Source organism: Varanus komodoensis, unplaced genomic scaffold, assembly GCF_004798865.1.
Source record: "Varanus komodoensis strain SLA01 unplaced genomic scaffold, ASM479886v1 scaffold26, whole genome shotgun sequence".
Classification (NCBI taxonomy): domain Eukaryota; kingdom Metazoa; phylum Chordata; class Lepidosauria; order Squamata; family Varanidae; genus Varanus; species Varanus komodoensis.
In genome coordinates, this window is record NW_025335684.1 from 9,650,220 (window position 1) to 9,675,727 (window position 25,508).

The 25,508-nt window shown below is 50.3% G+C and overlaps 1 protein-coding gene across 1 annotated transcript in view; it reads right to left on the reverse strand.

Annotated features, from left to right (window-relative positions):
• XYLT1 (xylosyltransferase 1) overlaps positions 1 to 25,508 on the reverse strand; it is a 127,070-nt gene that overhangs the window by 54,193 nt on the left and 47,369 nt on the right. Inside the window, exons 3-4 of the mRNA XM_044433280.1 lie at positions 5,861 to 6,033; positions 2,935 to 3,137 (exon numbers count right to left, since the gene is read on the reverse strand). Coding sequence (XP_044289215.1) covers positions 2,935 to 3,137; positions 5,861 to 6,033 — 376 coding nt within the window. The remainder of the gene's footprint in view (positions 1 to 2,934; positions 3,138 to 5,860; positions 6,034 to 25,508) is intronic.

Genomic DNA, 25,508 nt, shown 5'->3' on the forward strand with positions numbered 1-25,508 from the left:
CAAGACAACTGTCCTACTTTACAAGGTTGTTGGAAGGATGAATATGGTTGCAATTCTGTTGGTCTGGGATATCCCTGCCAATCGTGGCTGTCAGGCTCAGCTTAGGGACTCAGTCTCCCCTTTCCAGCCCTTACCACTTTATGTTTAAATCCAGGGTTAAATCCTAATCTTGCCATCCTGTCCACACTTCTACTCCGAAGCAAGCCACATCCAGTTCAGTGGAGCAGCACCCCTCCAGGGCCCCGGGCAGGCATCTTTCCAGCCCTTCCAGGACGTGCTGGGGATCGAACCTGAGGCCTTCTGCACACAAGCCATGCGCTCCCCCACTGAGCTGCAGCCCTCTGTGGATTCACTGGGGAAGGCAAGTACGGCTCGTGCTGGCTGGGAATGATGGGAACTGTAGCATCACACTTGGGCCACCAAGCTTCAGCCAGCTCAGCAGCATTCACCCCCAGATCCACCCAGGGAGAAGAGCTCAGGCTGCACGGGGGATCTCCTCCACCGAGCTACAGGTTCCCCCCACAGAAGATGTGGCCGTCCTTGACGCCACTCGGCGAGATGCCCTTCCACGTCCTCCGCCCTCCCTTGGAGAGCAGGCAGGAACAGAACGGACAAAGCAACCTTCTCCATCTGGCCCTCAGGGCACCGTTGGGCACCATTTAAATCAATGGAGAGCACGCCAGAAGAGTCCTCCCTCTCGCCAGCAAAGTCACGATGCAGAACAAAGCCACGCTTGTACTCTGGAGCAGAGCTAATAAGTAAATGCATCTTATGACAGCTCCAACCAACTCCCATGACTTGCATATTATTTGGACTGACCTTTCCTTAAAGACCAGCTATTAGCTAGCTGGCAGTCGGTTTCCATCAGGCCCATCTGGAGGACATAAAAGGGCTTCTGAAACAAGCACCTCCGTACACAACACACTCCAAACAAGTCCCGGAGTGTTTTACATCTCTCTAAGGCTTATTATACCTGCGTTGTCCTCCGATGAACTGCACGGGGTCTGCGCAGCAACCAGATGGAAGGAACCGCCTTGGATGCAGGTCTAGGTTCTCTGCCCATCATTTCTGGTTTACTGTTCAGCCGCGGATTAATTGCCCTAGGCTAGGCAACCCATCATCCCCTAACGGTCTAGGACTACAGCTCCCTGTAATCCCGGGATGCTCGGGGGTGAGCAGAGTTTGTTTGCTCGTTTGCTAGCATTGCGGATGGGTTCCAGAGTGGCAACCAATAAAAACCCCTGTTGTACCACCCGAGGGCCAAAGCAGAAATGTCTTCACAATTATTGCCTAGCAGTTGGTTTCATTTGTAATCTAGAGCAGCGTTATGATTACATTATATTTATATCCCACCCATTTTTCCCTCTGGCACAAACCCAAAGCAGCTTTTATGGTCCTCCTCCACCCAATCTTCTCAAAACAACAAGCTGGATAGTCTGAGACTGAGTGGCTGGCCCAAAGCCACCCAGTGAACTTCACAGCTTCATGAGGACTAGAAACATAGAAACAGAGCGAGTCAGAAGGGGTCTCCCAGGCCATCTAGTCTGACCCCTGGCTCCAGCCGGCTCCACTCACGACATGCCCACCATGTGGACGTCCAGCCTATCCTTGAACACCCGCACCGATGGGGCCTCAGCGACCTCCCGTGGAAGCCCATTCCACACCCTCGGGGTCCCGACTGGCAGGAAGTGCTTCCTGGCATCCAAACTGAGCTCCACTAGAACTCAGGTCTCCCAAGTCCCCAGCCCAGCACTGTAACCGCTGCACCACACTGGCTCTCAGCGGACTCGGCCCAGACCTTGAAAGCTCCCTCATCTCTCATGCCAGGGCCCTGAGCAGACCAATCAGATTCTCCTGATCAGGAGTCAACACGGGAAGAGCAGGAAAACCATACTTTGCTGGACACAGAACTCAAGTCATGCCTGTTCTGGCCCTTACTTGGCATCCCTCCCAAACCTGGGGGGAGACCGTCCATTCAGCCCTGGTTCTCCCCCTCTGATGGGCAGGGGCTTTTCAGAGCCTTGGAAGAGGTCATTTATTTATTTATTTATTTATTTATTTATTTATTTATATTGCGATTTATATCCTGCCTTTTTCCTACAAAGGGCTCAAGGCAGCTTACATCATCTCTCCTCCATCTTATCCCCACAACAACCCTGTGAGGCGGGTTGGGCTGAGAGTCTGTGACTGGCCCAAAGTCACCCAGTTGGCTCCATGGCTGAGCGGGGACTTGAACCCAGGTCGTCTGAGTCCCAGTCCCACGCTCTTAACCACTACACCACACCACTTCTTCCTCGCGTCGCCTGGGCTGAGGTCACACAGAGCGACCCCGGACCTGCTCACGCTTGGGGCGGCCACCCTCGACAGGGACTGCCTCTCTCAGCTCCGCAGCAGGGGCCCTCTGCCTGGAACTGCTGGGGACCGAGCGGAGGGCCGCTTGCATGCAAGGCATGTGCTGTGGCCCAGAGCTGCCCGTGGTCCCCTCCCTCCCCGGTCCAGCACCCTTTCCCTGGCTGACACTGTAAGGCATCTAATCTGAGCTCCACTAGAACTCAGGGTCCATGGGAAGCAGCCCGCACCAGCTCAGACGGCTTGCCCACCGTGCCCAGCACCACCACCACCACCACGGCACGTGCTCTGGCATTCCCACCCCAACTGCCAGGGCTGCTCCAATATCTCGGCGCTTTCCCACCACCAGCGACTTGGCTCCAGGTAGCTGGCAGCTGAGCGTGAGACCTTCAGCATCCACAGGGCAGGGGAGCGCTTGGCTCCCTCGCTTGTGATGGTCTTGGGCACACTGGACCAGCCGCTGCCGGAAACAGAACATGGCCTTGGTGGACCCTCCATCAGGTCCTGGAGGGACCCCTCTGACATCACGTTCTTGACGCTTGCGAAGGAAATGCTCAGCAGCTCAAAAGCGGGAGGCCACCATACCTGATGGGATAGTCCGCAGCACTGAGGTTAATGAAGAAGTCCCACGGCCAGTCCTTCATCGCCATCAGGTCCTGCATAGCCTGCAGGTAAGTGGACAGAAGACTTGCTCCTCCCCAGATGGTTGCCATGCGCCAGGAAGTGACCCTCACATTTGGATACTGGCTAGCGAACTGGAGCACTTGCCGGTGCAGGTAGCTGGATCGCTGCATGGGGGAAGGGAGGAAAAGGAGGAAAAGGCTCGATGAGAGGACCTGAGGCACGGGCCTGCGCGTAACTGCTCCGCCACAGCTCCTGACGGGCACACAGAGCTGCCGAGGAGGCGGCGTGAACGGTTCCCGGGAAGGATTCGGCACTCCACGTGGCAGAGCAGAAGAAGAGCATGAGGGCAGCCAGGCGGGGTCTGGATGGACCAGAAGTCCATCTACCCCCCATCCTATTTGCACAGTGGTCAACCAGCTGCGCATGGGAAACCCACAAGTAAGGCACGGGGGCAAGAGCATCCTCCAGCTCATGTTCTCCGGCCAGTGGTGCATGCAGCCCCACTGCCTCAGAGGCTGGAGGCCACAGATAGCCGTTAGGACTAATTGCCATCGGATTTGTCCAATCTCCCTTCAAAGCCACCCAAAATGGCACCCATCGCTGCATCTTATGCAAGTGAATGACGCAGCTTCAGTATGTGCTGTGTGCTTCTTTCGTCCTGATTCACCCACTAATCAGCTTCATGGGATTACTCTGGGCAAGTTTTTTAAGCCCTGAAAGTAGAAAGAGAGCATATCGGCAAGCTTGGCTGTGCTAGATTTCTGCTTGCAGTGAGTTCGAACCCTAGAGATGGGGGCCACTTTGTCCACTTGTCTATCCAGCCTCTGCTTGAAGGCCTACAGTGGCAGACAGTCCAGCCTGCAAATCAGGGGACCTGCATTTCTCACGCACCTCTGGGGCTACCGCGTCCCTGCTTCAGCTTGCCTTCAACCTTTTCCGTGCCCCCGACCATCTTCTTGCCCTCCTCTGAACTCTTAAAATGTGTCGATGTCCATCTTAGAAACTGGCACCCAGAACTGGGCAGAGGAAATTGCAAGATGGGGAACGCGACATTCAACACGGCAGCCTGTGTCTGCGATCGGGAAAGCTTCCCGTTCGATCTGCCACCTCCCAGCTGATCAGCTGACCAGGCCGCAGAGGAACTAGACAAATGACAGCTTGGGCTTCCAAAAAACAGAAGCCCATGCGGCTTCCAAGCATTTCTTGTTCTTCCATAGCAGAGGGCTGCCTGCATTAACAGGGAAGATGGGTGGTCCCGGAGGAAGAGAGACACGAAGAGTTCGGGCGCTACACAACTCTTACTGTCTAATCTGCCAAGGCAATTCAGCAGTTGCTCACCAAGCAGAGAGGTACAGAGGAGTCACCACTGAGAAGGCCGTGGCATGTGGATCCTGTTTGTGCTAGCCAGGGAAACATCCCTCTCTCTCTTTCTCTCTCTTCCCCCATTGTTGACTCCTCCCTTTGTAGACCCTGAGATGATGGGATGTTATGCCTATAATGACTTTTCAGGGTCAGCCTTTCGGTGCTTTTTCACAACTCACTGGCCTCCCAGGCTACCACTGCCATTATTAAAAACTGTACTTCTGGATTTTTTAGAGCAAATTCTTGTTATGGTTTGGCTTTATTGACTGAGAATTTATTTATTTAGTTTATTTCCTATCTTTGTTCCTTTTGTGAAGAACCAGAGAGGACTTAAATCCTTCTCCTCCTCGCTACTCCATCCTCAGAGCAGCCCTGTGAGACAAGCTTAGCCTAAGAGTCACCCAAAGTCACCTTCCTGTCCAGAGTGTGGACTTGAACCCAGGTCTCCCAAGTCCTAGCCGATATGCTATGCCATGCTGGCTCAACATTTATGTGACTGAAGAGCCCCTTCTGGAGTGATTTTGTTTTTTAATGTTTTGCTGGGATTTATTTAAAAAAATGTGGGGGGAAGGCAGGAAATTAGCACCAAAATCAACCCACAGCCTTTTCATATTCAAAAGTTTTCTCTCCCCAGTGGAATTTAAACAGAACTACAGAGAGACAAAACTAGTGAAGACAGAACATCAAGTGCAGTTGGAGACACATCTGCTCAGCGGCTTTACTCCCAGGTAAGGGTACGCAGGATCGAGGCCTTCCTGCCGCATTCCTCCAGGCCTTTGTGAAGATCCTATCTGTGTGTTCACAGCAAGTTAATTCGAAAGCATCCAGAAGCACCCTTCGGTCTCATGCACTTCTGCCTTGCCGAGGGACGGCCGATGCCATTTCAAGTCCATCTCGGACCTTATACTGGCTTCTGGGTTAAAGTACGCAAACGGCGGATGCTTGAGCGAGATAAAAGGGTGGCTGAAGACAGTCCAGAGCAGGGATGCCGCTGACTGCAACCATACATGGGGCTGAAGGGGAACCTTGCAATTCACAAAGGGCAGGGGAACGGCTGCAGTGGGGGACGGGATGGGACGGGACCCTGTCAGTCTAAGGGTCGAATTCCATTTCAGAGAAGGCCTTGGGGGCTTCCAGGGATGGGAGGGGCCAAAGGCAAAAAAGGCGTGGGCCAAAATGCCAGCTGGCTGCAGCTTCACGTTCCTCGTGTTCGTAACAGGAGCCGGGTGGCTCCTGGGGCAGGGAAGAAATCAGATAAAGAGACGAAGTCTCGGGATGGGATTTCAGCCTTTTAGGATGGGGGAAAGCTGCACAAAAGCCAGGGAAGTGGCCAAGGCACAGTGGCTGGCAGGACGGACACAGGAACAGGGAAAGGGGGTGCGGCCCTCTGAAGAACTCCAGAGGGCTGGAATAGAAGCCCGGGAGGAAATGCCCACCCCGCACCGGACCGACGAGGTGCACTGCGCAGAGCACGCAAAGACGGCCGACGGCGGGGCAGGTGATATATTAACCGGCGATGTATTACCTTGTCCACGTGAATGTAATAGAAGTGGTCTTTATGGTAAATGGCCTTGAACATGCGGGTCAGCTGCCGGGAAGCTCTGCCATGAACCACCAAGACATAGGCGATCCTGACCGGGTTGGCTGGCATGTACTCGACGGAGTCCTCATCCCAGTGCACGCTGTTGCTGGCCTTGCCTGTGTGGAAGCAAGACACGGTCAGGGCAGTCGGGGTGCTTTGGCTCAGCCGGGACCCGGGCTCAGTCCTCTTGCCCGGTCCTTCTTGCCCCAAATGTAAGTCACTGAGGCAAGGAATGATGCAGCCCTTCCACAGGGAGGCTGTTCTGCTCCTTAGCTGGAAAGCTCACATGGGATCGAAACACAGAAACAGAGCGAGTCAGAAGGGGCCTCCCGGGCCATCTAGTCTGACCCCCGGCACCAGCCGACTCCACTCACAACATGCCCACCATGTCCAGCCTGTCCTTGAACACCCTCCCCGATGGGGCCTCAACCACCTCCCGTGGAAGCCCATTCCACACCCTCGGGGTCCTGAGTGGCAGGAAGTGCTTCCTGGCATCTACATGGAACCTGGGTTCCCTGAGCTTTGCTCCGTTGGAACGTGTCCTGCCCTCCTCTGCAGGGGAAAACAGGTCTCTACCCACCTGGTTGGCTTGAAAGGCAGCCGTTCACCTGCCCGTGTCACCCCCAAATCCTGGAGCACTCCATGTCAGGGGCCCAATGTTGAGTGGAAGGAGCCAGGGCTACCGGTCCACAACAGCCCTGGCTCCTTCCTGAGGCAAAGGGCAAGATGGTGCCCTGGTCTCCAGCCCACTTGTGGCCCCGCACTTGTTCTGGCCTACGACTCCCATGAGCCTCCACCCGGGGCCTGGTGACCAGGGAGGATGGGAATTATTGGGCCCACGGTGAGCATGTTTCTCCACACTTTCTGCTTTCCAGCATGTCAAAAGGGAAAGCCTATAAAATATAGTTCTTTACTGGAGTCACAAGCTTTGCTGTGATACAGGGTGTTTTTTCGGAGGACAGCTTCAGCCCACATGAAGAGCTGATGCCAATCTGCAACAGCTCCCTCCTCCTCGCCTTCTTCCAGATTTGGCATCCAGCTCATGGGCCAAATGGCGAGAATCCCTGCCTTTACAAAGCCGGTCCAGTTTTTCAGCCTGACACGATCGTGCTAGGTCACTCCTCTCTCCCCGTTGTTCTCCTCTGTCCCCACCTTTGCCCAAGATGGCATGGTTCTCAATTGCTTCCTGACTAATTATGCTTCTCAGCCTTGGAAATCTACTTTTCTTCCTAGATTTCCAACCCGAGCCAGATGCAAAAGCCATATGGTCAGAGTTTAAGAATCACAAGCTCAGGAGTTTGTTTTTGTATCAAAATGAAAAAGAACTTACTGGATAGGACCCATCTAAGCCTCATTTCAGGAGCATGATGGGGGCTGAGCAGAAGTAGAAGAGAACATGCTACTGCTGCTAGAAAGAGCCAAGAAATCCTTGACAATCTACGGCAAATCACCCAGAGAGTTGCAGACCAAACTTTTGCTCATTCCTGACTCTAAATGGGGTCCATCCACAAGTTTTGGCCTACAAGACCCATGATTCTTCACCATCCCTTTTGCTGGACAAGGCTGATGGGAGACAAAGGTTAGGAACATCAGAAGGCCCACAGATTGCCTTCTGGTGTCCTAAGGCAAGAGGAATCTGAGGAGCTTGTAGGATACAGGAATGGCAGGGAGAGGCTAAAAATAGGCTTAGGGAAGAAAGATTTAGGAAACTGCTACTTCCCTGCCACAAATTAGTCATTCTCTCTGCTGTTGAAAAATCACTGCTGCCTTTGCATGGAAATCCCGAGAGTTTTGCTGATATACATAGAATATGGATTTGGGCTAATTCTTCTCCTCTTGTGAAGATGTTTCTGCTGTCAGCAGTCCCAATGGAGAAACAATTTAAGGTGATCCATGAAGTAATTGCAGTTTTGTCTTTTCCTGACACAGAAGAAACGCCTACCAGGGTTCTCTCTGCGAATACACATATTTCCTCCCTGTGCCTTTTCTGGTTTAACCTTGAATTTCAAGGGCTGGTCCACACTCCGGGGTCACCACTGCCAAATCGGTTTGAGAGCCGAACTTTTCCATGGACATTAAACCACAAACAGAAGAGTGATCATTATTTTATTACAACCCCCTCTCCCTCGAAAAAAAGAAAAAAAAAGAAGAAGAAGAACCAACGTAGCAATCATATTCTGAAGGGACACTGGGAAGTATGGAAATTACCAGTTGACTTTTTGCTAATGACTCATCTTTCAAAAACACAGGGATAAATTAGAGTGGGAATAATTCATCTCTATTTTCAGTCTCAATTGCTTTGATTTATCTTCTTCAGCAATCAGTTCCCAAGGGTAAGACCAATCAGAACAAGAATGAAAGGACTTAATATTTCCAAATTAAAACAAAACAAACAAGCAAACAAACCCCAAAACTGCAGAGGCTGCTCTACAGAGAAGAAAAAAAGCCTTTCTTTTTCATGATGGCATCGATATCTCACCTTTTCCCCTTGCCAGGACCCCAAATGGCTTAGGTGGTCCTTATCCTCTCCATTTTATCCCCACAACAACCCTGTGAGGTTGATTAGACCGAGAGTCACTAACCAGTACATAGCTACCCAGAGAACTACATGGCTGAACCAGGACTAGAACCCGCATCTCCTGAGTCCAGCACTCCAAGGATTAGGCATATATTCATTAGACTTCAGCCAGGAGCTCATATGCTTCCGTGCCATTGGCCAAGATGCTGTGAAGTCACAGAAATCTTCATGCCTATTGTAAGAGCGAAGAAACAAGACTCCATTGTTCACAATTAACAGGAAAGCCCGGTCTACCTCAGAGCTCCCTAGTCCAACGCGGAATCCCAGTCCAACACTCTAACCATTTAGAGATGCCTTCCGCTAGCAGCAGCTCCTTGCAAAGCAAAAGGGTCTTAACTGCCCCCCCCACACACAAATCCTTCCTGTTGTAAGAGCTCACAAAAAGGCTGCTGCAAAAATCCACCCCCCCCCTTCCCCATGGGTCCTGGGAAGACTGCAGCTCATCTCCAAGAGAACAGGGAACGGCACAGAGGGCGCCCACTGCCCCAGCTGGCCAAAAAGTCCCAGAACTTGGACCTCCGCACCCGGGTTCCACTGCAGCCCCCTGCATTTCTCCGGCCCTGCGTGCTCCGCGGCTGGACTCTGAGCACGAGCGATTGTAAGAGAAATGGCTTGTGGGCAGAGTAAAATGCCATTCCTTTGCAGATCCGCAGGCTATTTATTTAGACTGCATCGATAAATGACGCTTAAAAAAAGAAAACCCCCACCACAAATCATTATCACTACATTAGTGGAACCGCAGACAAGGGCTGGATTGTGCAACCTTTTGTTATTCGTAATGGCACTCTTTTACGTGATTAGCATAATTGATTTGAACAGTACAACACGGGCGATAAAGAGCTACTGGGCTTAAGTAAGAAATGCAGAAGCCGGCCTACAATTTATCACATCCACCCACCCACTCTCTTTCAGCCATAATGTTCGCCTCTTAGGCAGGATTTTTTCAAACTAGCCGATGTTTTGCTCTTAGTGGATTTGCTGATGGTATCTTGTGCAAATTCAACACTGGTTGCATTATTTATGCCTTCCCTTCCCTTCCCTTCTTCCAAATTTCTAATCCTGTTTGAATCTTACTTTAAAATCAAACTGTCTCCCGATTTCTGGATGAAAGACCAAGCGCTGCAGCTGGACTCAGTCCTGCCTAAAGGATCCCCACAGCTAATCAGCCAGGCCTAATTTAAGCCCCAGTGATTTCAATGGGTCTAACACCTTGGGGGATTCAGCCGTGCTTTAAAAGCCCAGGCATTCAGTGCAATTTCCAGCAAACACATACCGATCAGAGAAACTTTAAAGGGCTCAAGAGGACAGAGCGAGAATCTTCTGGGCCCAGTGGCCTATCCACATGGCCAAACAGCTTTCCTGGCCCACCCCCTTCCCACTGACCCCCCTTCCCCCTAAATCCTAACACATTTAGCTATCAAAACCTTTTGCTAATTCATGCAAATTGCTAGCGCCTGCACAGCTGCACAAAGTTAAAAGTTACAAGTGCAACCAAGACGCTCGAAAGGCATCAACACAGCAGCAGAACGGGAAAGAAGCAGGGATTACGGGGCAGAGCCACAACACCAGTGGGGCAGTGCATCAGCTCTGGGTGGTGGCCAGGGGTTTGGGGGCGCTAGCCATGGGGCCAAGCCTATTTTGGGGAATGGAGGAGGGTTCAGGACCACGGACAGCGCCTGCACTCCTCTGACTGAAACGGCGCAGCAGCTCACCACCACCGAGAGAGTGACCAGAAGCTCTTCCAGCATGCTTCTCACGCAACAGCAACTGCCTGTTTCCCCCATAACACGCTCCGATTCGGCGGCGCCATCACACCCGTTGCTGTGCAGCCACTCGGCACAGCCAGGTACCCAAAGGACGGCCAGGAATGAAGGCCCCTGCATTTGCATCTCCGCCAAGAGCATGTCTTTTGCACTGTGAGTAGGTCTTAATAGCTTGGTTAGAAGATTACACCACCCCAAAATATTGTGCTTCACGAGAGGGAACGCTACAGTGTCACTGGGGCTAAGAAATCATTTCTCTGCAGCCTTGGTGAGGGCTGCAGAGACGCTCAGAGGCATTCTGAGGGAGTGGCAAGAGATGCCAGCATCTCTGCTCAGAAGAATGTGCTGACGCCGCATCCCTGTGAGCCCTGGTTCCGCTACACCATGGCAGCAGGTGGGCCAGAGCTACCTAGATCTGCGGTGGCGATCCAGCATTTATGCACCCCTGCTGCTTTTATCTGTAGGGACTGGCGGACATTGAGAAAGTCAGAACTCATCTCCTCAACTGATTCTGTGCGACTCACAAATATATTTGGGGGAGGGTCTGCAATGTAGCGGACAAGCACATGCCTTGTGCTGAAGGTCCCAGTTCAACTCGTGGCATCTCCAGAGTGGGTTGTGAGAGACCACAGCCCAAACATCGCTGCCAGGATTGTGTGGACAAAACTAACCCAGAGGGGCCAAGAACTGACTCTCTGCAAGGCAGCCTTGTATGTTCTGGTGATCAGCACACTGGTCCTCTGTGTTTTTCCATAGGACACCATCCTAGATATAGTCTGGCTGTATATAAACTGCACTGAATGCAAAATCAGGAAGCGCTGGGGAAAGGATCAGCAAACACACACTTAAAAAAAACAACCTCCGCCCAGTTTTCTTCGTTTAGAATTCTACAATCACAAGCAATTACTGAAATCATTTTGGTGTTTTACAAATCAATGCCTAACCAGGACACCGGCATGCGATGCATACCAGTGAGAAACAGAGATACTGAATCTAATTTACTATGATAACTCTCTTGCCAGACCAATAACCTTAATAGATAACTTGCTTTTTTGACATTTCTAATTATGAAGATGCTATCGTTCCTTGGAGACAAATCACAATTATTTCCTTGCTTTGGTGGAGCATACAAGAGCCTGCCGTGTTTTCCCTCTCCCCCATCGACTTGTATGCATAAACAAATAGTACTTAAAAGTAACAGTACATTCATTAATGTAGAATTAGAATGAATTTCCCATTAAAAATACCTATCACACTACTTAGCAGCTAATTAGTTCATCACAATCAACACTGTCACAATGAATACTAAACAGATGATGCAGATCATCTGCGTATTTGTCTTTTGGTTGTACTGCTAGCTTTGGAGGACCAATTTAGCTGTGAGCATCTCATCTTCACCAGGAGCATCACCTAAATGACCCAGCTGCACACACAGAGTCAGGCATGCTGATTCCTTGCACAGAATACCCTTCTGATACTTTATGCAGAGTTGTGACTCCCTTTCTCAAACTTTTTTCTTTTCTTCTGGCACATTTTTCTTCTCTGAATATCCTCCACCATCTTGCTGTGATGGCAAATTCCACCCCCATAATGGCACTCTGGGATGACAGGAGGCTGTGCATCTGCTTTCAAGTTCCCTGCAGAAGTCAGAGCTGCAAGAAGCGTCTCCTCCCCTGGTTTTCTGCTGCTGAACCTCTAGGTGGCGCTGCAGTACAGCAAAAGAGTGCAATCACACAAGTCAAAAAAGCACCTCTTTCGGTTTTCTGCAAAGATACTGCAAGTTCCTTCCTCTAATAATACTTGCTGAATGCGCTGTCTAAAAACTGACAGCAAAGTTGGTGGGTCATGGCATCCCCTGAAGAAGAAGCCATAAGCATTCAGGGAACAGTGAGGGTACAATAAATGTCTGGAAAAGTGTGAAGCTCTCAAATTGGAAGGTTGGCTGCCGTAACAGTTGCTGCTAACACTTCAAGGAAAAAAAAAGAAAATGGGCTACAACTACTTATGGTAGGGTGGCCGGGTGTCCTACTTTACAGAGGATAGTGACCAGGTGACTAGTTCAGTCTACTAATCGCTTTTGGGCAACACCATCTTATTGCTATTGATCTTTAAACCAGAACTGGGCAGGGCAATCCTTCAAATAGAGGACTAATATCCACACTTCCCCCTTCTCTCTTTCACTCTCTCTGCATGTGTATCTAAAAACTAGGGCCTTAATATCCCTTCATACTGCAAGTTCATATTATTTATTTCACTCTTAAACCAGAACAAAACTGAAAAATATAAAAATATCACAATATAGCATTCAGGGATCAACACCAAGCAACTACAAAACGAAACCACAAATAAAAGTGCAAAGGCACTCTAAAATATTAGACTAATATTATTTTATCATCCCCTTCTGAGGAGCAATGGCACCAAAACTAACCTCTGCCTGCCCGCCTGCCTGTTTTTGTTTCCAAAATGTTTGCACTGCCCTTCTGCTGAAAACGGCCTGCAGGCTGCGATGACTCCAAGTTCCGCAGGGTCCAGACGGAGAGCTGGAAAGCGTGTCTGTGGGGCCACCCCGCCTCTTCACCAGCACCCTCCCAGCTACACCATGGGGCAGGAGAGCAAGCCGACTGCAGCAGTGCTGCAGAGGGCAGGAAGCCTGGGGGGATCTCACCTGCACAGCCTGCCAGGTACCAGGAGACCACACCTGCCTTTGCCACTGGCTCCAGGCAGAGGTGTGAGGGCATGAACTGTGCAATTCTGTGTGCAAGGTGGGTGCAGTGGCCATGAAACTCAGGGGCCTTTTTCCGTGGCCCTGGCCACAGCATCACCCTGATCGATCGATCGATCGATTGATTGATTAGACTCATATTCCACCTTCTGCTTACAATGAACTCAAAGCGGCTCACTCCCATCTCCTCCTCTGCTCTCAGTCTTATCCCCACAACAACAACCCTGTAGGGTAGAGTCTGTGACTGGCCCAAAGTCACCCAGTTGGCTCCATGACTTAGTGGGGACTAGAACCTTGGTTGTCTGAGTCCCATGCTCCTAACCACTACACCACACCGGCTCCCTCAGTTTTCCCTTCCTAAATCTCCGCAAGATTTTCTATCCTTCCCTGAAGAATGAACGAACGGCGACAGCGTTGCCTGGATGGAAGTTCAGGCGGCCCGAGTCAAATCTGCTTTCCTCCTCTTTGATCTCCCATAATCCATTTTAGGTTCTAATCCTTCAAAGCAGGAGTAACCGCAGGCAGTTAACCAGGGCCTCTGAAGCGCTGCAGCCAAAGCAAATCAACCGAGAAAGCAGCAATGTTGATGTAATATAACAAACCCCATAGATGTAACAAACAGAAAAGAAGGGATTTATCAAGGCAAACGGCTCAAATTAGAGCCAGGGAATAATCTTTATTGATTCCATCTCTTGTTTTGCTCTTTTTCAGGAGTATTAATAGCCTGGGCGATCGATCAGAGACTTTTCCCCTCTCTTTTTTGGCCAGCCAAGCACTCCTAGATTAGAATCATTACCAGTTTGCAGGGGGTGGCATATCCAAAGGCAAGTGGTACTTAGACACTTAGACACTCCTACTGGGATGCGGCAGAACCTCCTCCAGCCTAAGGGCTGAATTCCAATTCAGAGAAGCTCCTGGGAGATGTACCACCATTCCCAGTGGGGGGTGGGAATGAAGGGAAACAGCAGGACCAAGACACCAGTGGAATTTAGCCAGCTGCTTAAGCCTTAGGAGAGGCACTGCAAACTTGTACAATGGGGAAAGACCTCTACAAACTCTGGGAAACCACAAATGATCTTCGGTTGTGGGAAAGGGAGCAGAACCAGGGAATGGGTGCACAGCTGTCTGGGAAACCCAGGATGCTGGAGCGGAAAGCCAGGCAGTCCAGAATTGCCCCTTGGCCTTAGTTTCAACTCCACTGCCTTATCTGGCCCATCGACTTCAGCATCACCAGCAAAAGCAGAAGGAAGCCTTGTAGCTCCCTGGCTGTTGCTGGAGTAGTTCTTTCATCATCCTAGCCCAGGGTTCATGCAGGTTGAAGCTGATGGGGGATGTAGTCCAACCCCATCTGGAGGGCCACAGGTTTGCCAAACCTGAGCTGCTTCACTCTTTAGGCCTTTAGGTAGCGGTTTTCTGCAGCCATACCTGGAGAAATTAGGATCTTGCAGGAAATATGGACTCTACCAGAAACCATCACTTCCTGAAATCCCCGTGGATTATGCCTGTCCTTGGCAATGGAAAAGAACCGCCTGTTTTCAGTGCTACTGCTCTTAAGTGGGTTTATGAAAAACTCTTGCACCAAGCAAGCTTGGAACAGCTGGAGAACCCCTTGCCTTATTACCCACACTTAAAAATAGATACAACGCCACTAGCATTGTGGCATCAGGATAAAACAACTTTCTACTGTTGTTCCTTGCTGCAATTGCTAGAACAATGTAACAGTGAAGGGGACTACTGGTGTTTATTGTTTGCCTGGTTGTTTTAGTAAAACACCTACAATGTTGTACAAAGCTGTCTTTCAAATCACACGGTCTGAACTCTGAGGCTGGCTATCTAAAAGACAGAATGCGAAATTCCAAAAGAGAGAAAAGCTATGAAGGAGGAAAAGGAAAACAAACAGGGACAGCCGTTTTCTGCAGCATATAACGAGGTAGAAGAATATATAAGGAGACATTTCTTTAATTGCTACTCTTACCCATGAGAAAAAGTTTGGAATGGCCACGTGTGTATATGTGTATACGTGTACACACAACTGCCACTGATGCAAAAGCCTACAATGCTAGCAAAGAAACCCTCCGTGCTGAAAAGTATTTTTTAAATACACTGAAAACATTTCTACCCTATCTTTACCCAAAATGTGTCTCAAGATGGCTCACAAACCAGTAACAGCAAATTAAAATACAATATAAAAATATAAAGCAAAATTCCAATTACAATAAACTATCAACTCTTAAAATACTGGGAAAATAAAAAGGGCTTGGCCTGGCACCAAAAAGAATATAGCACACGTCTCTGGGAAGCAAATTCCAGAGCTGGCGCACAGCCATGGAAAAGGCCCTACCCCGGGTAGGAAGCTCATGAAAACAGGGAACTCATGGAAGTTCAGCTCCGCTTTAATATAATCTTGCTGCCTTTCTAGGTGAGAGGGTCTGGCCCAGCAGAGTCTTGTTAATGCTCTCCATATGCGCCCTGTTCTAAAGAAAAGAATCATCTGTTCACATGGGAAAAGAGTCAGCTAGAACATAGGTCAGGGGTACAATGCATGCGTTTCCCGCAAAAGGCCTGAGGTTTGTTGCCTGGAAAAACACCTGCCTGAAAACCCTGGAGGTGCTGCCGGCCAGTGTCCGCAGTTTTGGCCTGGATGGCCTGAGGGTCTTGCACCATGCAGGCCTCGTATCTTCCTAGCTTCAGCCAAAATTAAGCCCCTTCCACCTGCATTCCGGTCCTCAGAGTCAGTAGACTCTGATGCTGAAGTTTCCTTGGTGTATCCAGCATTCTTTATGACTGGTCCTTCAGGGATCAGGCCTGAGGAATAGATTCCTCTCTGGTTCCTTCTTCCTTCTGAAATCTCTCTGTGATTAAAGCATCATCACTGCATGTGAATTGCCTTGAGTGCCTTGGAAGGAGTTTGGCATGCCAAGGCTGAAAAGCGATCCTATGGTCCCTGGACAGTATCCGGGAGATGCGGATGGGGCCATTCAGATTCCCAGGTCTGAGCAGGGACAGAGCCGTGGCCTTGGAGCAGAGGATCAGTGCTCTGGGCTCTTTGATCTCACCTGCCTCTCAAGACCCAGAAATCAAATTCAGAAAGGAGGTCAAAGCCAAGACGAGCTGGCATTCCTGCCTCCTTCTTCCCCACTCTGAAGCACCTTCACCAGGCAGCTGAAAGGGTCTGTCTGGCAAAAATGCAGAACGAGAGATGTGGGGAGATGGAGCCCCAACGGCTGGGACTTATCAGCATCGCGGGTGCTGCCAACTGGACTTCACCCTCCGCGTTAGAAACACAACTGGGTATTAAATGGATAAGTGACCTTAACCGAGAGTTGTTACACCCACGACGATGGATGTTTCACTGGAGGCCCAGGCACAGGTCGCCCGTGCTATTGTATTGCTGGCCACTTTGGAGGGGCGTGAAAGCTGGACAGTAACGAAGCTGACAAACGAAGAAGGATGTGCTCGAAACATGGTGCTGGAGGAGAGCTGGGCAGACGCCCTGGAGTGACAGGCAGACCGACCAGTGGGTCCTCGAACAAACCAAGCCAGAGCTTTCCCTAGAAGCAAAAACGACAACACTGCAGCTGTTGTACTTTGGGCACGTCAAGAGAAAGCAAGACTCACGCTAGGAAAAATCAAAGGCAGGGGAAGAAAAGGAGGCTCAAATACGAGATGGGTGGACTCTGCAGAGGAAGCCACAAATTCAGAGGTGCTGTCACGGATAGGGGATTTGGGAGGGTTTTCATGTTACCGTCAGTCGGAGATGATCTGACGGTGCAGAACAACCACACCGACGGTGGCTGTGTCCTAAGGCCAGTGGAGGCAGGAAGACGGAGCATGGCAAAAGCAGGCGAGAAGAAACTGTTGCAGAAGCACTCTGGGATGCTATCCAAAAAAGCAAGGGTCTGTGTGTCGACTTAACACCAACCTGGGCTCTTCAGTCATTTTACTTAAGTATCTCACACCGACCTGGTCCCACCTGCCCCAACTTGCGGCAGCCAGACTGTCAGGCAGGGACAGCTTAGCTGCCATTTCTTAAAAAGACAGTCTTGGCGCAATTTTAATTGCAATGAAATTCTGCTAAATTGCAACTCCTGTTGTTTGCCGCAGGCATGCTGAAGCTCTTTAGTTTGTTTAGTAATTAATAACGTATTAGCTATCTTCACATTGATCTGCTTTCAAAATCAAAAAAAGTAAAGAAAAGATGAGAAGGTACATAGAACCCACTACCATGGCCATCAATTCAGGGATGCAGCAAATAAATTTAACGTCAAAGCAGTGGGAGAAGGGAGGAAATGGGACGCAATTTTCTTTTGGTATATTACTTGTCAGACAGAGAAATGAAATATAATTTATGGTGTGACATTTCCAACAGCAAATACATTCTAGCACAAGCAATTAACACTGGATCTTTTGGCAGGCTTTAGAAGATTACTCACAGGGTGTGTGCGCGTGCTGAGTTACAATAACACACACTAAAAAACCCCCACATAACAGCCTTTCCTACCTTGGGCAGACTTACATCAAAGCCCCTCAGTTCAAGTTCAATGGTAAAAAGGAGAACAGGACAAGAGCCATGCTACGTCCGACCTTCTGTTCATACAGCGGCCAACCAAATGCACACCGGAAACTTACAAGGAGAGATGCAGCAGCACTCTCATGCCCATGCTCCCCAGCAACGAGTGCCTATTCGTGGACTGCCTCTGAGGTCAAAGGCACCCTAGAGCGGGCAGGACTGGCAGCCATTCCTGGCCTTCCCCTGCAAGAAACGGCCACAGATCCCAGAGCTGGGTACTCTGCCTGGAACTGCTTTCCATGTCTCGAGTTTCATGGCCTGTGACACCCCTTGGCACCAAACCTTGGTTTTCTGCCTGCCCAAGGAGCACATCCCTTCCTACCATACCTTCGCTCGTGGGCAAGGAAGAAACATTCGTAGGTTGTGGCCTTTCCCAACATTTTGTTCACCGATAGCCCACATGGCCTGTGGCTACTGGGGACCACACTAGAGCACAGCTGGGAACCAGTGCAGCGGGGAGCTGCTGCATCACTGGGCACAGCACTGGGCCCTGCCGCATTCCTTTGGGCCCCTGGAATCTCCCCGGATGAGGGTTTGATTACCAGAGTGCCTAAACATTTGATGAAAAAGGCTACCCAGCCATAAACTGCCTAGAGAGCTTTGGCTATTAGGCAGTATTAAAATATAATCAATCCATCAGACTATTAATTATACACTGGCTTTTCATCAATGTCAACAGATGGCACACAAGAATGAAACAATAATGCATAAAGGCATAAAAAGCAATGAGCCCATCTCAAAACATTGGAAAACAAATATGGAAACAACTTTTGGGAATGACCACAGTATATTTTCCCATAAACAGGTCAAATGTCCTACCAGGAAAAAGAAAGAGGGGGGGGGGGGATAAATCTTGGATAAGATTCTGTTTTATAGGGACATGTTTTTATCAGTGTATTTTGGTCTAGAAAATAGCTTGCTGGAGGAAAGGGTAAGCATCCACTGGCCCTCTGACTACTGCAGTTCACTTCAGTGCACTGGACAGCTGTGTTAAAGCAAACACAAAAGCAACAGGCAGGCACCCTGTACTTTCTTACACCATGACCCTCTGCACTGACGTGGTCCCTCAGATCGGAAATCATCCCAGAAAATGGTTGTTCAAAGCCATCTAGGAAAGCGGTTTCTCAACATTTCCTGGGCGGCTTCTCTCGCATCCACAAGATCCTGACTGTGAAGCAGCACCGCAGCATGTCTTCAAAGCCCCGGAAATGGCACAGTTTGTGCTACAACACGCAACAATGCTTCGCACCGGTGTGCTGCTTGCCAGGAGTGAGGCTTCGGTGCGGCTCAGGCGCTGTCCAGAAAGCTGAGCTCTCCCTCTGCCGCTGCCGGATTTGGTCCACGTGAACTCTGTCAAAGAGCAAGATGTTCCCGAAGCAGATGGGCGCTTTGCACTCGCGTCTGGCTTGCCTGGTTGCGGTTTGTTTTAAACAGTTCCCGATTAACGGGATTAGTGAAGACGATACAGAAAGAAACAGGGGGAGGGATCCAGGCCAGAGTAATCCTCTAAACATTGCATAGTTGATATATCTTTAATACAATCCGATTAATCCAATTAGGGCTCATAGGAAATCATATCTCAGATTCCACGCTTCAATGTGATTTGCTCTGTATCTCATAACCGCTCGCTCATTAGGAAAACGTGTTTGCAACCAGGCCTTTCTAACTGGTGCCTGTGACTGAGACCCAAGGAGGGCGGGTTGCAAGAGGCACGCTGGGAAAGCAGTCCCACGCGGCTGCGGCTTTCGGGGTGCTGCAACTCACGCAGAAGATGGTTGCTGATGGTGCTGCCTTGTCCTGTGAGCATCCACGGACCTTCCTTTCAGTTCAGCTCGCTTGGGAAGACCAGGCTGAGCACGAAGGGAAGCTTGGAGGGATGGATTCGGAGGGAGCCCTTCCCAAACCGATCTGGCAGCTGTGCTCTTGCAGGCTCCCCTCTTCCTTCCCCTCTTCTCAGGGTGTATCTCCACAGGCTTTCCCAGCTACAGTGAGGGCTCCTCTCAACAGCAAGGGGAGGCTGAAGTCTTCCTACCATCTCATTGTGCACAATGCCCGACTGGGATGCCAGATCGGGGCACCTGGGACATGAAAAGGGCGCATGATTCAGCCAGCCAGTACTGATGCTGGCAGGTCGGGGTGGGCAGGGCGAGTGGAGCAAGCATCATCAGCATCTGGCCCGTGGGCGCCAGATGCAGGCACCAGCCTTCCAAGGTGTGATCTTTGTGCTCCAAGGGGCCCTGCAATCCTTAGCCATCGGCCGTGTAGCCTGCAGCTGATGAGAATCGCGGTCCCCAAACAGCTGGATGGCTCTGGCTTGAGCTGTCCCAGGCACGTCCCTGTTACGTGAGAGAGACTCCTTTTCCTCAGTGTGGGCCTTGGGTTGGTTTGTTTATTGATGGAAAGCTTTTCTACCCTGTCCACCACTAGTGTCTGGAGATGGCTTACAATAAAAACAAATAGAATAAAGTAAAACACCACAGCACCCAGCCACTGAAATACTAAAACCTCAGTTAAAATCAAACATGAACATGACAGGAAAATACAAAAGGTTTCGCCTGACGCTGAAAAGGATATAATGTCAGCGCCAGATGAACCTCTCTGGGGAGCGTATTCCACAGCTGGGGCACCACTGCTGAGAAGGTCCTGCACCTCAGATCGCAAGGGTTGTGAGCGCACGGAGGGAAGAAGACGCTCCTTCAGGTATCCCTCTCTGTCTTCCCTTTCAAGCAGGGGTGGGCAAATTCCAAGGATCCAGAGATCAGTTCCCCCCACTCCCATGCACTACATTTGACTGCTGAATTTGCCCCTGAATTTGGCAGCATGGAGGAGGTGGCAGGGACATGCCCGTTTCCTTCTCAAACTTGGTGGGGTGGGATTCTTGGGCAGTGGGGGCTCAAAAACTAGCTGGGGTGGGGGGAATGCTTGCAGCCTGGAGGCCATGGACTGCTGAGCCCAGCCCGAAAGCTTTCTATAGACAGGTACGAGACAAAATGCAAAGAACTGGAGAGGGTATGGCTTTTCTGAATGTAAACACAGCTGCAATTCTTCCTCTCCCTTGCCAAAATGGCAACTTACACAGCAGTGTTGAACTGAGAGTTGCCACGTGGCCATGAAGCTCCCCGGGCATCCCTGAGCCAGCCATTCTCAGCCTCACCTACCTCGCAGGGCTGTTGTGAGGATAAAACAGAGAGGAAGAGGACCATGCTAGTGGTCTCCGGTTCGGAGCAAGAGGGGAATGCATGGCCCGAAATGGAATCATCAAGGGAGCAAGCAAGGAAGCCTCCCTGGACAGCCTTTCCCTGTTTGGCAGGCCGGGCACAAAGTGAGCCTCGAAAGGCCAAAAGCTGGTGATCGGTCACAGCTTGAATGCTGGACTGGGAGGCAGCAGAGCCGGGTTCAGGTCCCCATTCACTGGGCGCCTTTGGGCCAGTCCCTGCCTCTCAGCCTCACCTGTGAGCCGCCTTGGGCTCCATGCAAGGGGAAAAAAGACGGGATACAAATACAGTGCCAGAACACCAGCAATAAGACAAAGGTTGTAGCGAGTGGGCCTGCCCTTCGTTCATCACAAACTCTTGGGCAGATTTCTCTGACCCCGAAGAGGAGGAGGAGGAGGAACGGAGGGGGGTCAGGGGGACCCAGTGGAGCTTCTCAAGCAGAGAATGAGAACTGGGCTGCTTTGGAAGGGGCAAAAGGGTTCCAGGGTGGGAGGGCAGGCCGACGCAAGACCCAGTCCTTGACCCAGCAAAGAGGCCACGGGACAGGTGAGCTTTGCCGGCCGTCTTGGCTTCAAGCAGCAACGGCTGCCCTGCGGGGGGAGACTGACGCGTGACTGAAGGGGAGGCACCGCAGGGCAGTTTCCGGTTTGAACTTGACTCTTCAGGGCAATGCTTTGCTCTCCCAGCCTTGCCAGAAGGCTGCTCACAGTTCATACTGTTTTGCAAGCCATTAAGTTTCAACACAAGAATTGCACCACAATGGATTGTCTTGAGTTTAATAATCTGATGGAAAGAGGGAAGGAACCAGCTCATGATGACAAGGATGGCGATAGCGGAACCTCTCCAAAAGTCAGATTTCCCCCCAAACTCCTCTTCTTTAAATTCTGAAATCAGGGTATAAGCTCCCAGTTGACCAATGCTGGGACAAGTGCACTAAACAACAGCTTCGGCTATTGGGCAGTATAGAGATAGCAATAACATTAGTATTTATTTATTACATTTATATCCCACACTTTCTCCTTCAAGGAACGCAAGGTGGCTTACAAAACCCCGCCTCGTCTGAAACTTATCCTCACAAGAACCCTGTGAGGTAGGTCTCTGAGTGCCCAGAGTCACCCAGTGATCTTCATGGCTGGGCGGGAACTCGAACCGGCATCTCCCTGGGTCCCAGTGCAGCACTCTGGCTCGCACTGGTAATAATCAAAGCTCTGCTGGGTAACAGAAGAGTTTGTTTTGCTGCAGGTTACCCAATCCCTTGACTCTCTCTCTCTCTCTCGCTCTCTCTCGCTCTCTCTCGCTCTCTCTCGCTCTCTCTCGCTCTCTCTCTCTCTCACTCACTCACTCACTCACTCACTCACTCACCCCACCAGTATTTAGCCGTGCCGTAATTACTTTGCTCCAGTACGGAATCCCCAAGGAGCATACGGACCTTTGCAGCAGGCAGATTTCAATGCCACTGTGAACCCAATGTGCGCTTGTTTTAATTACATATGTGCCTGCTGAGGACACATGACGGAGCCTAGCGAAGCTAATTTGCTACCAGCGTGAGAGCGGGAAGACGTACTAAACATCACACCCCAGTCGTTTCTCCTGACTATCAAGTATTCTTGGCGAGGGGACCACATGCATCAGGCTGAGGGAAAGGGGAAGGAAGGGGTGCTGAAGCACGGGACCCCATCTGAGGTGTTACATTCTCTTCAGTGCGTCAAGTGGCAACAGCCCTTCCTTTTGGAGGTGAGCTCCTGGGAGATGGATGCCTGATGCGATGCAATTGTTTCACCCTCGGACTGACGCCCTGCAATTCAGAATGCAGAAGGCGGTGGCGGCAGCGCCTGTCCTGCTTTTAAACAGAACGCTGACCTTCAGGGCTGTCCCGAGCCCTGATCAGCCTTTGCACAAAGCTAAGCAAACGTTCTCGCTATGGGTAATTGCTCATCAGGACATACAGGCGAGCATTTCCCAACTCGGCATGTTCCAGAAGGTTGGGTTACAACTCCCAGCATTCCGGAACACTAGAAATGCTGGCTGTGGCTGATGGGAGTTGTAGCCCAGAACATCTGGGCACATGTGTGCCAGTTTGGAGCAGGGGGGAGTGTGCCTGAAGGAGAACGAAAGCTCTTCCTAGTGCAGGAATGCCGGCTGGGCTGGGCTCTTTCATAAGTGTCAAAGGGCCACATTCCAGTGGTGGCCAGTGGCCAACGGCAGAGAGCAGGGCCACAGTCCCCCCAAAACCAGCGTCCTGTAGCTTAAGGCTCTTACTGACAGCAAATATTTTTTCAAGCTTTTGGAAGGTGGGACAGGAAATGTGCAAACGTTGGGAAACCACTGGGGGAGGGGGCGTGACCCTCTAGAGAAGCTTGAAGGGCCACACGTGGCCCTCGGGAGGGCTAGATTTGGTCCCTGGGCTGAGATTTCCCCCACACGCTGTGACTGCTTTCTTGTTTGCTGCCGATGCCAGAGGAACTGGGCAGCTCCTTCCTCTGTCGTGGCATTTTGCCACGGAAGGCCTGCCCTCCGGCAAACTGGGTGGCCAAAATCAACAATCCCTCTTGTCTGTACCATAATTTTTACAAGCTGGTTGGTCGGCCACTGCATCTATTCCCTGCAGCTCTAACGACAGCTCTCCCAGAGCTCAGGGACAGGCCAGCAGAAGCCTGGAGGACTGATTGCTAACAGAGCTGTAAGCAGATGTTTGAGCAAGATGCTGCCTCGCGGGTGACTTAAGTGTAGCTTCCCTGCCTTCCTTTGGGGCTGGAGGAATGCATTATTAACCATGCCTTCTCAGTGGGGCATCTTTAAATAACAGTTACAATATTGTAGAGTTGATTAAGAACAGCAGTGGGCTGAGTCTCCGGCTCCTAAGCAAAGCTAGCTCACTCAGCTTCTATTGTCTTTTTCACATCTGGTTTGCCATCTAAAAACATAGCCAACTTGAATATAAGAGCCATCTCATTCCATTCCATTTGCTGCCTCCCATGGGGCCTTGTGGATTTTGCTTCAGGATGGAATTCAACCAGGCTAAGAGCTGGATTTAAGTCTTCACAATGGGGGATCAACCACGGGGTAATTGGGCATCCCAGAAACCAAAACGAAAGCCCTGGTAGAGTCCATGGTGTGTCCATGGTGGTTCCACCCTTGTGCTCTTCCAGCGGTGCCTTCATTCTCCTCCTCCATGAAACTACAGCCAACACATACTCAAAACTGCTGTGCCCCGTTCTGTTCTGCAGTGGGGAAAACAGATCTCTGGTCTGAGAAGGTAAATCAGAAAATCCACCAAGGATACCCAAGCATAAAGGGTCTCTTTGCATCTCAGCTATAGCCACAATCACACAGCCAAAACATTCCCCAAAGATATCCTCACTCTAGGGTGTGACTAACATGCCATCCTGGCTTTGGAAGAGCTGGCAATTCAAACTTGAGGCCCAGTCCACCTCACAGACCAGGGGTGGACAGTTCAGTCTATTTCTGCTCCAGTTCGGTCTCACACATATTCATAAATCCACTCAGTCCAATTTCCACTTCTGTTTGCGGTAACACCCGATCCCCCAGCAAGAGCAGTACCGCATGCTACTTTTCTTAACATTTGATTTTTTCGTATGCAGTTCCATCGTGCAAGCACATTCCTTAAACAAAACTCATGAGCTGAGAACCACCTTGCAAAGTTTGCAGAAGTGCGGCCCCAGTGCTGTTCCAGGGCAGTGCAAATTCGCTCCGTTCTCTTAAAAACGCGGCCAAGCACAACCCTCCCCCATTTCTAGTCTGCAACTACCTCCCGTGTTCCCTGCCAACACTGTGACTAAACACAGACTTTAGGACTCCGGTATCGGCCCAATCTTTTTCTTTCCCTGTACTCTGCCCTTGCCGTATCATGTAGCCCAGCGAAGAGTTCTGAAAGGCCCACGAGCTGGCGGTCTATTTTGTGGCCTTTGGCTAGGGATTGTACAACTCACATCATGGCCGGAAAAAGCAGCACCACACTTCAACCCAACCAGATGAGACAATCAGGCCAACTAATGCAGGTCCAGAAGGCTCCAAGTAAGAGCTGGCAAAAGACTCCCTGACTCATTTCCCACAGCTTTGCCGTGACTGAGGATGGAGGAATGTGTCTGTGCACTTTTAGAGCACAAATTCGCCATGTCCCATTTCTGCACCAGTTTTTGAATGGTTCTCTTTGTCGTCACGTCTTCATAAACATCCCTATGCATTCCTGTGCCCCTGAAAATTCATACCCACTGTTTGCGTTCTCATCACACGCAGTTGTTGCAAACACCTTCCTTCAATCAATGCTTTTGTGCCGAACTTTTGTATTGAACTTACCCTAATTTATGTAGTTCTGTATTCGTAGTATATTCTACATGTGTATGTAGTTCTAATATTTCTATATTATTTAAATTCAGTATTGCATCACAGAATTTGCAAAAGTGTGAACATGGGGATAAAACTTAGTTTCAGTTCCCATAATGCAGGCAAGTAGAACCATGTCCAGCATCCCCTGTGGTACAAATTTAGCTTCACTGTGGTCCAGAGTTTCCAGATGGCCAATGCCTCCTTTCCCGGCAACATCGCTCTCCTCTGACCACTAAACCTTTGTTCTTTTTCTTGCTTTTCTACACTTTGAGACCTCCTTAGCTACCAGCAGTGAAGGCTTTAAGTTAAAGTAATTAACTTAATAAAACAGCATCTCCAGAATGGAATTGGGCTGAAAGAGGTCCAATTCCCCTGGTGAAGGAATGGTCAAGGAAG